The sequence below is a fragment of the Salmo trutta genome, chromosome 22 (assembly GCF_901001165.1).
Source record: "Salmo trutta chromosome 22, fSalTru1.1, whole genome shotgun sequence".
In the NCBI taxonomy this organism is placed as follows: domain Eukaryota; kingdom Metazoa; phylum Chordata; class Actinopteri; order Salmoniformes; family Salmonidae; genus Salmo; species Salmo trutta.
In genome coordinates this window covers 17,762,820-17,775,438 of record NC_042978.1, presented here as the reverse complement: position 1 = coordinate 17,775,438, position 12,619 = coordinate 17,762,820, and the positions used below count along the sequence as shown (strand labels likewise).

Here is a 12,619-nt window from a genome sequence, read left to right as displayed (position 1 = left end):
GGAAGAAGCCACTGCTCCAAAACTGCCATAAAAAAGACAGACTATGGTTTGCAACTGCACATGGGGACAAAGATCGTACATTTTGGAGAAATGTCCTCTGGTCTGATGAACAAAAATAGAACTGTTTGCCCATAATGACCATCGCTATGTTTGGAGGAAAAAGGGGGATGCTTGCAAGCCGAAGAACACCATCCCAACTGTGAAACACGGGGGTGGCAGCATCATGTTGTGGGGGTGCTTTGCAGCAGGAGGGACTGGTGCACTTCACAAAATATATGGAATCATGAGGAAGGAAAATTATGTGGATATATTGAAGCAACATCTCAAGACATCAGTCAGGAAATTAAAGCTTGGACGCGAATGGGACAATGACCCCAAGCATACTTCCAAAGTTGTGGCAAAATGACTTAAAGATAACAAAGTCAAGGTATTGGAGTGGCCATCACAAAGCCCTGACCTCAATCCCATAGAAAGTATGTGGGCAGAACTGAAAAAGCGTGTGCGAGTAAGTAGGCCTACAAACCTGACTCAGTTAAACCAGCTCTGTCAGGAGGAATGGGCCAAAATTCACCCAACTTATTGTGGGAAGCTTGTGGAAGGCTACCCGAAACGTTTGACCCAAGTTAAACAATTTAAAGGCAATGCTACCAAATACTAATTGAGTGTATGTAAACTTCTGACCCACTGGGAATGCAATGACAGAAATAAAAGCTGAAATAAATAATTCTCTCTACTATTATTCTGACATTTCACATTCTTAAAATAAAGTGGTGATCCTAACTGACCTAAGACAGGGAATTATTACTAGGATTAAATGTCAGGAATTGTGAAAAACTGAGTTTAAATGTATTTGGCTAAGGCGTATGTAAACTTCCAACTTCAACTGTAGCTACACACACACCTATATCCCCATTATTTCATATAGTCTACTACTTGTTTTTCCTCTGATGAAGATGTAGGGTTGCATTATCTGCATGTCGTCCTCCCTCCATCTCTGTATCTGTGTTGATGTTGTGTAACAGGTCTGGGCCTGTCCCCAGAGAGGGTTGACAGACTCTTGGGGCTTTAGGGAGAAGATGTTTATTTTAGAGTCCTACTGCCAGCGGCGGTGCCCACATGCCTCGGGTGCCACACATGGCTGACTTATTTACTGTACCAAAGCTCAGTCCTCTGTCTCTATACGACCCTCTGTCACTGACTGCAACGCTACTCACCCCGCCTGCCTACACCCACATCTGGAGAGCACAGCCACAAGTGTCTCAACCCTCTGAATTTATAAATGGCCCAGAGCACCCTCTGACACTGAAGGCAATTTACGAACACACCCCTTATTGCATGAGAGAAAATGTTATTGTTTTGAGTCATATTGGCGTGACATGATGTGTGACTCGAGAGGATATGTCATGTAGCATTACGGTGATGGAGTGTGGGTCATTGGAGAGTGACATTTACTGTAACTTAATGTTCTTTTGAGCAACAACTATGGTGTTAGCTCGAACTGACTTTGCTTAGAGGGATAGATTGTTTTGGAAGTGTTTGTCAAGGACCTCATGTTGTCCCAGCTTTACCTCAGAGCGATATGCTGCCCATTGAAAGTGTCAGCTTACCCTTTGCCACCCAACAATGAGGTAGGCCTACTGCAACTATACCCCTTTATAGTCAATGTAAACATCATCGTCTACACAATATTCTGATTGTAAATAACTTTGAAATGGAGGAAAAGACTAAGAATATCCATATGACACTATGGTCTAACCTCAGTCCCAGGGTCTAACCTCAGTCCCAGGGTCTAACCTCAGTCCCAGGCCTTATTGGAAAGCCAACACCTGGTTGCTGGTGAAGGGGCTGGTCTGGACCATTGTCTTGTCTATGGATCTAGTATACATACAGTATCCATATCCACCCATCTATAATCTATTGTGTGTCAGCGGTGGTAGTGATGGGGGTCTAATGAGCCAGGTAAGGTCACTGTCTCTGTGTCAGTGGGTCATGACTGGAAAGTGAGATTTTTTCAATTATTCAGCGGCTGTCTTGAGAACCCCTCACGTATAAGCCCCCACCGTTTCCTCGTCATCAAATATGCATGTTGGACAAAGTCTTACCTCTGTCCTCTGTGTGCCATTGGGTTTCTCCACATGATTGAAAGTCATCCCTGATGATTTTAATAGAAAGCTGTACCTCTATAAAGCCTGAAGACTCATGAACATAATGAGATGACATCCATGACTGAGCAGACATCAGTAACACTACTTTGCATATCGCCTGAGGACAAAAACACACGTGTTTTTGCTATTTACCTCCACTTCCATCTTTCCCCGATCTGCCATGTCACCATACTGTCCACATTGGGCCCCCAGACTGCCCCTGGCTTGCTGTCCTCCAGTGGTGGAAGGGTGTCCTTGCCTGCTGTGGGGGGCCCAGGGCCCAGGCTGGTTGTGCAGAAGTGATCTATCATGGGGCTACGAGGTGGCATCCTGGGGAATAGAGCCCACCCGGAGAATAAATCTTCAGGCTGGCCTGCTATGCCAGGTGCCGACATTCTGCAAATAATCTCATCAATGAAACATTTGATCTCAATACATTTTCTGTTCCCAAAACTAGAATCTGTTACGAACACAGTGCACAATGTTTCATAGACTTGACGCTTTGCTAAATTTTCAAAATATTGCGATGTGTCGGAGTGCAAGGTCGACTTGAGTTTGTGCACGTGCGCACTTCCCAGAGGAGGCGTTCCCTAACGGAAATATGCAAATACAGGTCACAATGCTTCAATATGATCTCTCTAGCTCGTGCTTGGCTTTGTTCTGCCCACTATGCTTAATTTGCTCCCACTGTAAACGACACAGGTGAACTATCTTGGGTTAGTTATAAATATCTTTGGTATTACTGCTACTGATGGTACCTCATAGATGAGTGCTGTTTCAGACTGAGGAGGACATGCTTATGTAAAGTGTGAGTGTTCATGGTGGTGGAGCTGAAATCGATACAAGTCCGTCACTTGCAGTGGAAACACTGGAGAGATTAGATGATGATGTGCTGCCTGCTGAAGAGCGCTACCCACACCTCTCTCTAGCTATTGCTAAGCAGCCTACACATTATCATCATCATCACTCCGGCAACTCCCCGGATTATACACACCAAGTCAATTCAACCCAGTGGCCCAGTTGCTGATGTATGAGAGAGATATTCAGAGAAATAACTTTGTTTCAGGGATTGAACTACATTGATTCCATTAAACCCTGTTATGTTAGGTGTGAGATATTGAGTGGGTTGAATTTTTTTTCCTGAAATAATTTCCTGTTATTTTTTCAGAACACCTACTGTAGTCAAGGATGAGAGTCCGTAGTAACATAAACAACTACCTCAGTTCTCCTGTGGAGAGGTTTGATGCTGCTTGCATTACATGACATTATATTACAGTGGACTCACTGACCCATGGTGAGTAATGTGCTTGATTTGGCAGAGCCCCCTCTCTCGGATCCTCTCTGAATATCTGTCATGTTTCAAAATGTGGAGGCTTCACACTCCATAACTATGAACTGGTATCAGAAAGAAAGGACGGACAGACGTTGTTTGGGAAACAGCTCGTCTAATCAGCACATTTGCTTAATTTGCCATCCATTTTGTCCACTAATAGCCATTACGCAAACACAGGTGAACAAGGAGAAGCAAAGATGGGAACGGTGTTGGGGGCAACATCACAGTCACAGTGGGCCCTGCCCCTGCGCTACACAACCCACTCCATATTCTAAATCTGTCTCTGTTGCTAACCTGTGCTCGGTACTTTGGAGCTGAGAAGTCACACTTTGCTGGAGTCTCTCTGGGTGTTTCCAGTGGCTGCTGGGTAATTGGGCTCCGGTCAGAGAAGTGATGAGTTCAGGGTCACTGTGTCCACCCACTCCGCTGTCTGTCTGTCTGTGTTTATCTGGCTGGCACTGTATAGTATGGTCCCTGTAGGAGAAACGGGAGAACTATCAGTCTGGCCGTGTGCCTCCTATGAGTGCAATGATTTCATATCTTATTCATTCGTTTTTACATCGGCCCACGTTCGGAGGATTGACTTATGATATTAGACTCCCGTTGTTCATACCAGTGCAGCTTAAATTTGATGAATTTGAAAACTTCAAAGGTTCTGCTCGCAGAGCAAAAAATATGTTCTTGGACCATGTAAATACACACAGAAAGATATGCTAACAAGACAAGTACACCATAATCTTATTTTGCTGTAAAGGACCTCATTCATTTATTAATTCACAATTACACATAGTGTATGGGCTTCCCAAGACGAGGCAGTAACATTTAAATGGCAATTGGTATGTGTTGTGTGGACAGTTGGAGAAGTTATAGTCAGTCCATTAATCACGTCCTAAGACAGCACTAACAACTCCCCCTCACTCTAACAATTGACACCTGCTCTGTAAGAGACACTTGCAGGGACCAGCCCTGACGGACACACCAGCTAACTCTCCCAGCTCAGTCCTCCTGTGTTGGAGCTAATTGTCCTGTAAGAACCCACACTCACCACCTGCTACAGAACAACAGTACAGGGTCGGTCCATGTGCTGGTCGGTGGGGGCTTGTTAGTGCCACCAGATATGGGGTCAAAGGAGGTATGATCACGTGACCTGTGAGTTTATTTACTCTTGACTTTTGGGAGGGGTGCTCTGTGGAGGGGCTCTATAGGTGGGAGTATTCTTACTCAGCTGAAATGACAATAACATATGTGAGAAGTGGATTATTTTGAACCAGAGGTGAGTCCGAGCGCTTTGTTGGGATGACTTGGTTTGGGCAACGATGTGCCTCTAAGTCCTGTTGCCGAGGAAAGAAAATCAAAGGACCTCCGAGCCTGCCAAAAATAATTTAGCCTGGCAAGATAGCATTTGCAAACTGCTGCCCTAAAAATGTCCTATTATACTCGTCGTTTTGTTCACATGCGTTTGAGGATTACTGTAATCTGAAACTATTTCCTGTGTCTCTTCAAAGCTATAGTCTACTGTACAAACACATTTCTCCCTTTAAACCGATCAGAATAAGTGATCAGTTTTAGGCTGACAGGTTGACTAATGGGTATACTTATTCTCTACGTCTTGAGATCATTTGAAAGTAGAGCGTGTAAATCTTAGGAACATGAAAAGAATGATTAAGTAATCTGAAACAGCAGCTTGTGGGAGTTGAACATCATCAGACATTTTTTGTTTCCTCTCGAGTGTCACTGCTCCTCTCTGATCATCTCCCTGTGGTGTGTGTGATGTGTGAGGGGGTTGGGGTTGGGTGTGCATATGATATTGTGTCAGAGGTGAGGAGACTCTAACTCAGTGTTAGAGTTCACTGAATTCTTACTAATAACCCCCCCAAAGGACTTTACATTACACTGGAACTGTAGAAACATTTCAGTCTATAATTGATTCATACATTTATAGCACTGTGTGTTGAGTGCATATCAAATCAAATCAAATTTATTTGTCACATACACATGGTTAGCAGGTGTTAATGCAAGTGTAGCGAAATGCTTGTGCTTCTAGTTCCGACCATGCAGTAATATCTAACAAGTCATATAACCTAACAATTCCACAACAACTACCTTATACACACAAGTGTAAAGGAATGAATACAAATATGTACAGAAAAATATATAAATGAGTGATGGCCCAACGGCATAGGCAATATGTAATAGATGGTATGGAGTACAGTATATACATATGAGATGAGTATTGTAGGGTATGAAAACATATGAAGTGACATTGTTTAAAGTGGTTAGTGATACATTACATCAAGATGGCAAGATGCAGTAGATGGTATAGAGTACAGTATATACATAAGAGATGAGTAATGTAGGGTATGAGAACATTATATAAAGTGGCATTGTTTAAAGTGGCTAGTGGTACATTTAATTACATCAGATGGCAAGATGCAGTAGATGGTACAGTATATACATAAGAGATGAGTAATGTAGGGTAAGTATATAATATAAAGTGGCTAGTGATAAATTGATTACATCAATTTTTCCATTATTAAAGTGGGTGGAGTTGAGTCAGTATGTTGGCAGCAGCCACTCAATGTTAGTGATGGCTGTTTAACAGTCTGATGGCCTTGAGATAGAAGCTGTTTTTCAGTCTCTCGGTCCCAGCTTTGATGCACCTGTACTGACCTCGCCTTCTGGATGTTAGCGGGGTGAACAGGCAGTGGCTCGGGTGGTTGTTGTCCTTGATGATCTTTTTGGCCTTCCTGTGACATCGGGTGGTGTAGGTGTCCTGGAGGGCAGGTAGTTTGCACCCGGTGATGTGTTGTGCAGACCTCACTACCCTCTGGAGAGCCTTCCGGTCATGGGCGGAGCAGCTGCCGTACCAGGCGGTGATACAGCCCGACAGGATGCTCTCGATTGTGCATCTGTAAAAGTTTGAGTGTTTTTGGTGACAAGCCGAATTTCTTCAGCCTCCTGAGGTTGAAGAGACGCTGTTGCGCCTTCTTCACCACACTGTCTGTGTGGGTGGACCATTTCAGTTTGTCCGTGATGTGTACACCGAGGAACTGAAAACTCTTCACCCTCTCCACTACTGTCCCATCGATGTGGATAGGGGGCTGTTCCCTCTGCTGTTTCCTGAAGTCCACGATCATCTCCTTTGTTTTGTTGACATTGAGTGTGAGGTTATTTTCCTGACACCACACTCTGAGGGCCCTCACCTTCTCCCTGTAGGCTGTCTCGTCGTTGTTGGTAATCAAGCCTACCACTGTAGTGTCATCTGCAAACTTGATGATTGAGTTGGAGGAGTGCATGGCCACGCAGTCATGGGTGAACAGGGAGTACAGGAGAGGGCTGAGAACGCACCCTTGTGGGGACCCAGTTTTGAGGATCAGCGGGGTGGAGATGTTGTTACCTACCCTCACCAACTGGGGGCGGCCTGTCAGGAAGTCCAGGATCCAGTTGCACAGGGCGGGGTCGAGACCCAGGGTCTCGAGCTTAATGACGAGTTTGGAGGGTACTATGGTGTTAAATGCTGAGCTGTAATCGATGAACAGCATTCTTACATAGGTATTCCTCTTGTCCAGATGGGTTAGGGCAGTGTGCAGTGTGATGGCGATTGCGTCGTCTGTGGACCTATTGTGGCGGTAAGCAAATTGGAGTGGGTCTAGGGTAACAGGTAGGGTGGAGGTGATATGATCCTTGACTAGTCTCTCAAAGCACTTCATGATGACGGAAGTGAGTGCTACAGGGCGGTAGTCATTTAGCTCAGTTACCTTAGCTTTCATATTTCATGGGTGTTGCTATGTTTAAACATACTCAGGCATACATCTGCTGCTCGGTTCATTATTTCACTGTGTTCATTTATGGCCTGTAGTAAGTCGAGTATCTGTGTGCTCAGGTGACACACAGCACATGGCTCTGGGACTTCCTCGTACATAAACTAATGGGATTGACAGGTCTCATGGGTTTTTAATACATTTACTCCTCTGTAAGCCCAACATTCAATGAATATTATGTTATGGAACACGTTATCAAATGTTATTTGTCACATGCGCCAAATACAACAACCTTACAGTGAAATGCTTACTTACAAGCCCTTAACCAACAATGCCGTTTTAAGAAAATACCTACAAAAAAGTAAGAGATAAGAATAACAAATGATTAAAGAGCAGCAGTAAATAACAATAGTTATTCCTGGGATGTTTCATGTCACAGGTATTGTCCTGGTAAATTGGAGAAAAGGATGTATTTAGGAAAGGATTAACGCTCTGATGCATATGGTCTGCTATATGAGATCCAGGCAGAGTTCTCTCAAGCCTCACAGAGACAATGTGGAGATGTAATGGAAGTATTATAGTGTTGTGCGCTGGGTCATAGCCTTGTGTGATCTTGCCTGAGAGCTACACTAAAGAGTCATTTTCACTAGATTTTCTGCCCAGCGGTGTGGTTGATGTTGGAGCATGACAAACAGGGTACAATATGAGTCGGTGAGACAGACTCATGTTTAGATCACGCCAGTTTCTCACCTACTCATAATGAGTAAATTAACTTCTCACTCATTATCTTCTGGGGTCGTGCCTCGAAACAGAATAATAATTTACTGGAAACTTAGGCCAGGTTTCCCATGGTGTGTAATCCTCTGAGACTCTGGCTCAGAGCACTAGCTAATTAAAGAGGTAATTAAAGTCTGTAATAGTAATTTTACTCATTTACAGTGTCTGATCACAGCTGTTGGAGGGAATAGAGATGCACTAATTTGTATCTGTCTCTCTCTCCCCTCTCTCTTTTTCTCTCCCTGTCGACAGGTGTCTGGTGCACTGATCCAGCCACAGTGGTGCGGAGGTAGAGCCGGGGCATGGCGGCCGGTCCAGGCATGGGGTGGCCTGGCCTGCTCCTGCTGCTGATGACTACTGTGGCCTCCACTCAGAGCCAAGGCTGTCCCCAGCGCTGTGAGTGCATGGCCAAGCTCAAGTCTGTGGCCTGCCAAGGCAAGCGCCTGTCTGCCCTCCCCGACAGCATCTCCTCAGACACACGCCTGCTGGACATGAGTGGGAACATGCTTCGCTGGGTGGAGCATGGCGACCTCCTCTCTTACCCTCGGCTGGAGGAGCTAGACCTGAGTGAGAACATCATCAGTGTCCTGGAGCCCAATGCCTTCTCCAGCTTGCAGAACCTGAGGGTGCTGTCGCTGAGGGGGAACCAGCTCAAACTGGTCCCCATGGGCGCCTTCTCACGCCTCACTAACCTTACCACACTAGACCTGAGTGGGAACAAGATCGTCATCCTTTTGGACTTCACCTTCCAGGACCTAAAGAGCCTGAGGAACCTGGAGGTTGGCGACAATGACCTGGTCTACATCTCCAACAAGGCCTTCCTGGGCCTGGTGGGTCTGAGGCAGCTCACCATTGAGAGGTGCAACCTGACCTCCATCTCCAGCCAGTCTCTGTCCTACCTCCGCAGCCTGGTCACTCTGCGCCTGCGCTACCTCAGCATCTCCTCCCTGGATGACCAGAACTTCTGTAAGCTGGGCGGGCTGCGGGGTCTGGAGATCGACCATTGGCCCTTCCTGGAACATATCTCCCCCCACAGCCTCCAGGGCCTCAACCTGTCTTGGCTGTCCATCACCAACACTAACATCACCTCTGTGCCCACAGCCGCCCTACGCAGCCTGGCCCACCTCACCAGCCTCAATCTCTCCTACAATCCCATCTCAGTGCTGGAGTCCTGGGCCCTTAGGGACCTGGTTCGGCTGAAGGAGCTACACCTGGTCAACACTAACCTGATGACGGTGCAGCCGTACGCCCTTGGCGGCCTTCGGCAGATCCGCCTGCTTAACCTGTCCACTAATGCCCTGGTAACCCTGGAGGAGGGCGCCTTCCAGTCCGTCAACACCCTGGAGACGCTGCGTGTAGATGGGAACCCTCTGTCCTGTGACTGCCGCCTGCTTTGGATCCTCCAGCGCAGGAAGACCCTCAACTTTGAAGGGAAGTCCCCAGTGTGTGCGGGACCCATGGAGGTGCAGGGCAGGGCCCTCAGCGCCTTCTCAGACTCTGCCCTCTTTGACCACTTTACCTGCCAGAAGCCCAAGATACGCAACAGGAAGTTGCAGCCTGTGACTGCCAGGGAGGGCCAGGTAGTGTCCTTTGTGTGCCGGGCGGACGGAGAGCCCACACCTATCATCTTCTGGGTATCTCCACAGCGCCGTCGGATCACTACCAAGAGCACTGGACGTGTCATCGTCCTACCTGAGGGAACGCTGGAGATCCGCTATGCCCAGGTGACCGACAGCGGCACCTACATCTGCATCGCCAGCAATGCCGGGGGTAACGCCACCTACTTTGCCACGCTGACCGTGAGCGCGCTGCCTCTGGACGCAGCGCTCATGGCCAACCGCACATACTACACAGGTGACCTCAACGAGACCAATCTGAACGACACCAAGGTCTTCCTCAAGTTCACCTTGGACCTCAAGACAATCCTGATATCCACAGCCATGGGGTGTTGCTTGTTCCTTGGGGTGGTGGTCTTCTGTTTCCTGATGCTGTTCGCATGGAGCCGGGGCCGGGGGCAGCACAAGAATAACTTCTCAGTAGAGTACTCCTTCAGAAAGGTAGATGGCCCTGCTGCCAGTGGCGGACAGGGAGGGGCCCGTAAGTTCAACATGAAGATGATTTGAGACAGAAAACGGGCCGCTCTGTTTACTTGTAGACTTAAACGGGGACAGAATAACTTCAGACTTTTTGATACTGATCCCTGTCAGTTCAGAAATCAACTCACTAGGTTCATCCAAGACAGATTACTAAGACTTCGTTTTTTTTATCTGTAAATGGCTGTATCAACAACAAAAAAGTAAATTGATTTGGTACAGTCCAATTTTTCTCAATTGCTATTTGTGTATTGGTCTATCTTGTGCAGAAGAGTCTGGATGATAGTTAAAGAAGTCCCAAAATCCTATTGACATGACCCCTGCACAACTCCACTGGTCTCTCTGCAGTGCACCCTCCCTCCTCACTGATGAATACATAATCACAGGGTGCTCGCTGAATGCAAATACTCGTTTAAACAGATTATATTATTTGTTTTCCCATAGGAGGACATGTAATTGATATAATTTGAATCTATTCTCCCACTATAGCGGATTTGAGATCCAGCTACCACAATACCACACAGGTAGAGGTCTTGCATACAGTAGATAGCAGACATTGATACTCAACAGTAGTCTATACTGTAAACTACACTGCCAAGCTATAACAATGGGCACCGTACAGAAGGACTTCTAATGCAAACTACATTACAGGATACTTCCAACCTCATCTGTCATTCAAAAGCATGAAATGCTGCTACACATTTGACTAGTTAAACATTTTTTTTATGGATTTGTTATGTAAAGTACCATGAATGACGAAGCGAAAAATATAGAAACCTTGTGTACAGGTGAGTGATCACTCACAAACCATACACAATTTCCTATGGGTTCAGATATCCTCGTTCTGGTGTATTCAGTAAATAGTATACACCTGCTCTCAGACTGCACCCCCTCTGACATGTGAAAAGGTGTACAAAATGTTTTGTATATACTGTATGGTTGTTGTTGGGTGTACAGATTTGTTGTCTCATTTTCTGAATAACTTGCTATATAATCTTTGTTAACTCGTCATTGTCTGATGGCTTCATCCAAAGACAAGTGTTCATACTGTATCGATTGATAGACATATACATCAGATGTCATACATTTTGTAATCTTTAAAAGCTATTGTGGTTGTTCATATTGTGGCAGATTTTATGTGGATTATTCTAAGTCTAATTATCCTAACTGGTAATAGCCAGTAATTTAATTCATAGCCGACACATATTGCCTGGCGCAGAGATTCGCCCTTTCTGTGCTTTCCAAACAACTTATGAAGGACAAGCATGCAGTGTATCAGATCAGTTTCCTATTTTGTGTAAGCAGTGGGAAGCCTGGTGGCCAGCAGTGACAATGTTTCTCATCAGGACCCAAGTCTCAGATATGCAGGAAAATGCTAATGTAACAGAGACCTTGGATGCTAGAAGAGAGGTCACAATGGAACAGAGCCAGGATGTGCTAGAGGGCCTTCATTGCCCAAATCACAAGGCTGACATCATTTGCTTTCTGCAGATAAATTAGAATATGATCAGAAACTAAGCGAAGATTACGCTGTTCTTAAAATATTTGTAAAATGTGAATTTGATTATAACAGCAGTACATTGTATCTTTTGGAAGAGCAGTTATTGCTAAAGTTTTGTAAACTTGCTAATGGCAAAAATGATTTAATCATCATCCCTCTGCACTTTGTGCAGGTGCCTGGCACATAATTATTATTATCGATCTGCAGCACAGGAGAAAATGCATTTAAATTCCCAAAATACACTGAGTGAACAAAACAGGAACACCTTCCTAATATTGAGTTGCTCCTTCATCCACACTGATTGAAGTGGGTTTAACAACTGACATCAATAAGGGATCATAGCTTTCACCTGGATTCACCTGGTCAGTTTATGTATGCTTGGTGTATATCCTAATATCTTATTTGGATTTAGGGTGCTAACCATGGTTAGGGTCAATTACAATTTAATTTAAAATTCCAATTAAAATATTGAATTCACTCATAAAGTGGAGGATTTAGAGTGAATTCTATTTGAATTTCAAAAATCTTCAAATTATGGAATTAGAATTGAATTGAAATTTGACTGTTTGGACAATTTTGAATTCGAATTGACTTAAAATATTAATTGTTTTAAATTTAATTGAAATTACATTTCCCAGTTAATGAAATTGATGCACTTTGTATAAAAATGTCATGTTGTATTTCTATATTTCCAGTATAGCTAGAATGTATGAACAGTAACATGATCAGCGATTTGGGGATCCCGAGTGGCGCAGCGGTCTAAGCCACTGCATCACAGTGCTTGAGGCATCACTACAGACACCATTCAATTCCAGGCTGTATACAACCAGCCATGATTGGGAGTCCCATTGGGGAGCGCACAATTGGTCCAGCGTAGTCTGGGTTTAGCCGGTGTAGGCCGTCATTGTAAATAAGAATTTGTTCTTAACTGACTTACCTAGTTAAATGAAGGTAACATTTTTAAAATTGTATTCTAGTTTCTATCTACATCTGCCTCTCTTTCTAGCTTT

The 12,619-nt window shown here is 44.9% G+C and overlaps 1 protein-coding gene across 4 annotated transcripts in view; it reads left to right on the top strand.

Moving 5' to 3' along the window:
- Positions 1-12,414, top strand: part of LOC115158256 (leucine-rich repeat and immunoglobulin-like domain-containing nogo receptor-interacting protein 3) — a 49,127-nt gene extending 36,713 nt beyond the window's left edge. For all 4 annotated transcript variants that reach the window (XM_029706991.1, XM_029706987.1, XM_029706988.1 and 1 more), the window contains one exon: positions 8,268-12,414. In XM_029706991.1, the coding sequence (XP_029562851.1) occupies positions 8,318-10,138 (1,821 nt within the window). In that variant the 5' untranslated portion in view covers positions 8,268-8,317 and the 3' untranslated portion in view covers positions 10,139-12,414. The remainder of the gene's footprint in view (positions 1-8,267) is intronic.
- Positions 12,415-12,619: the final 205 nt, after the last annotated feature.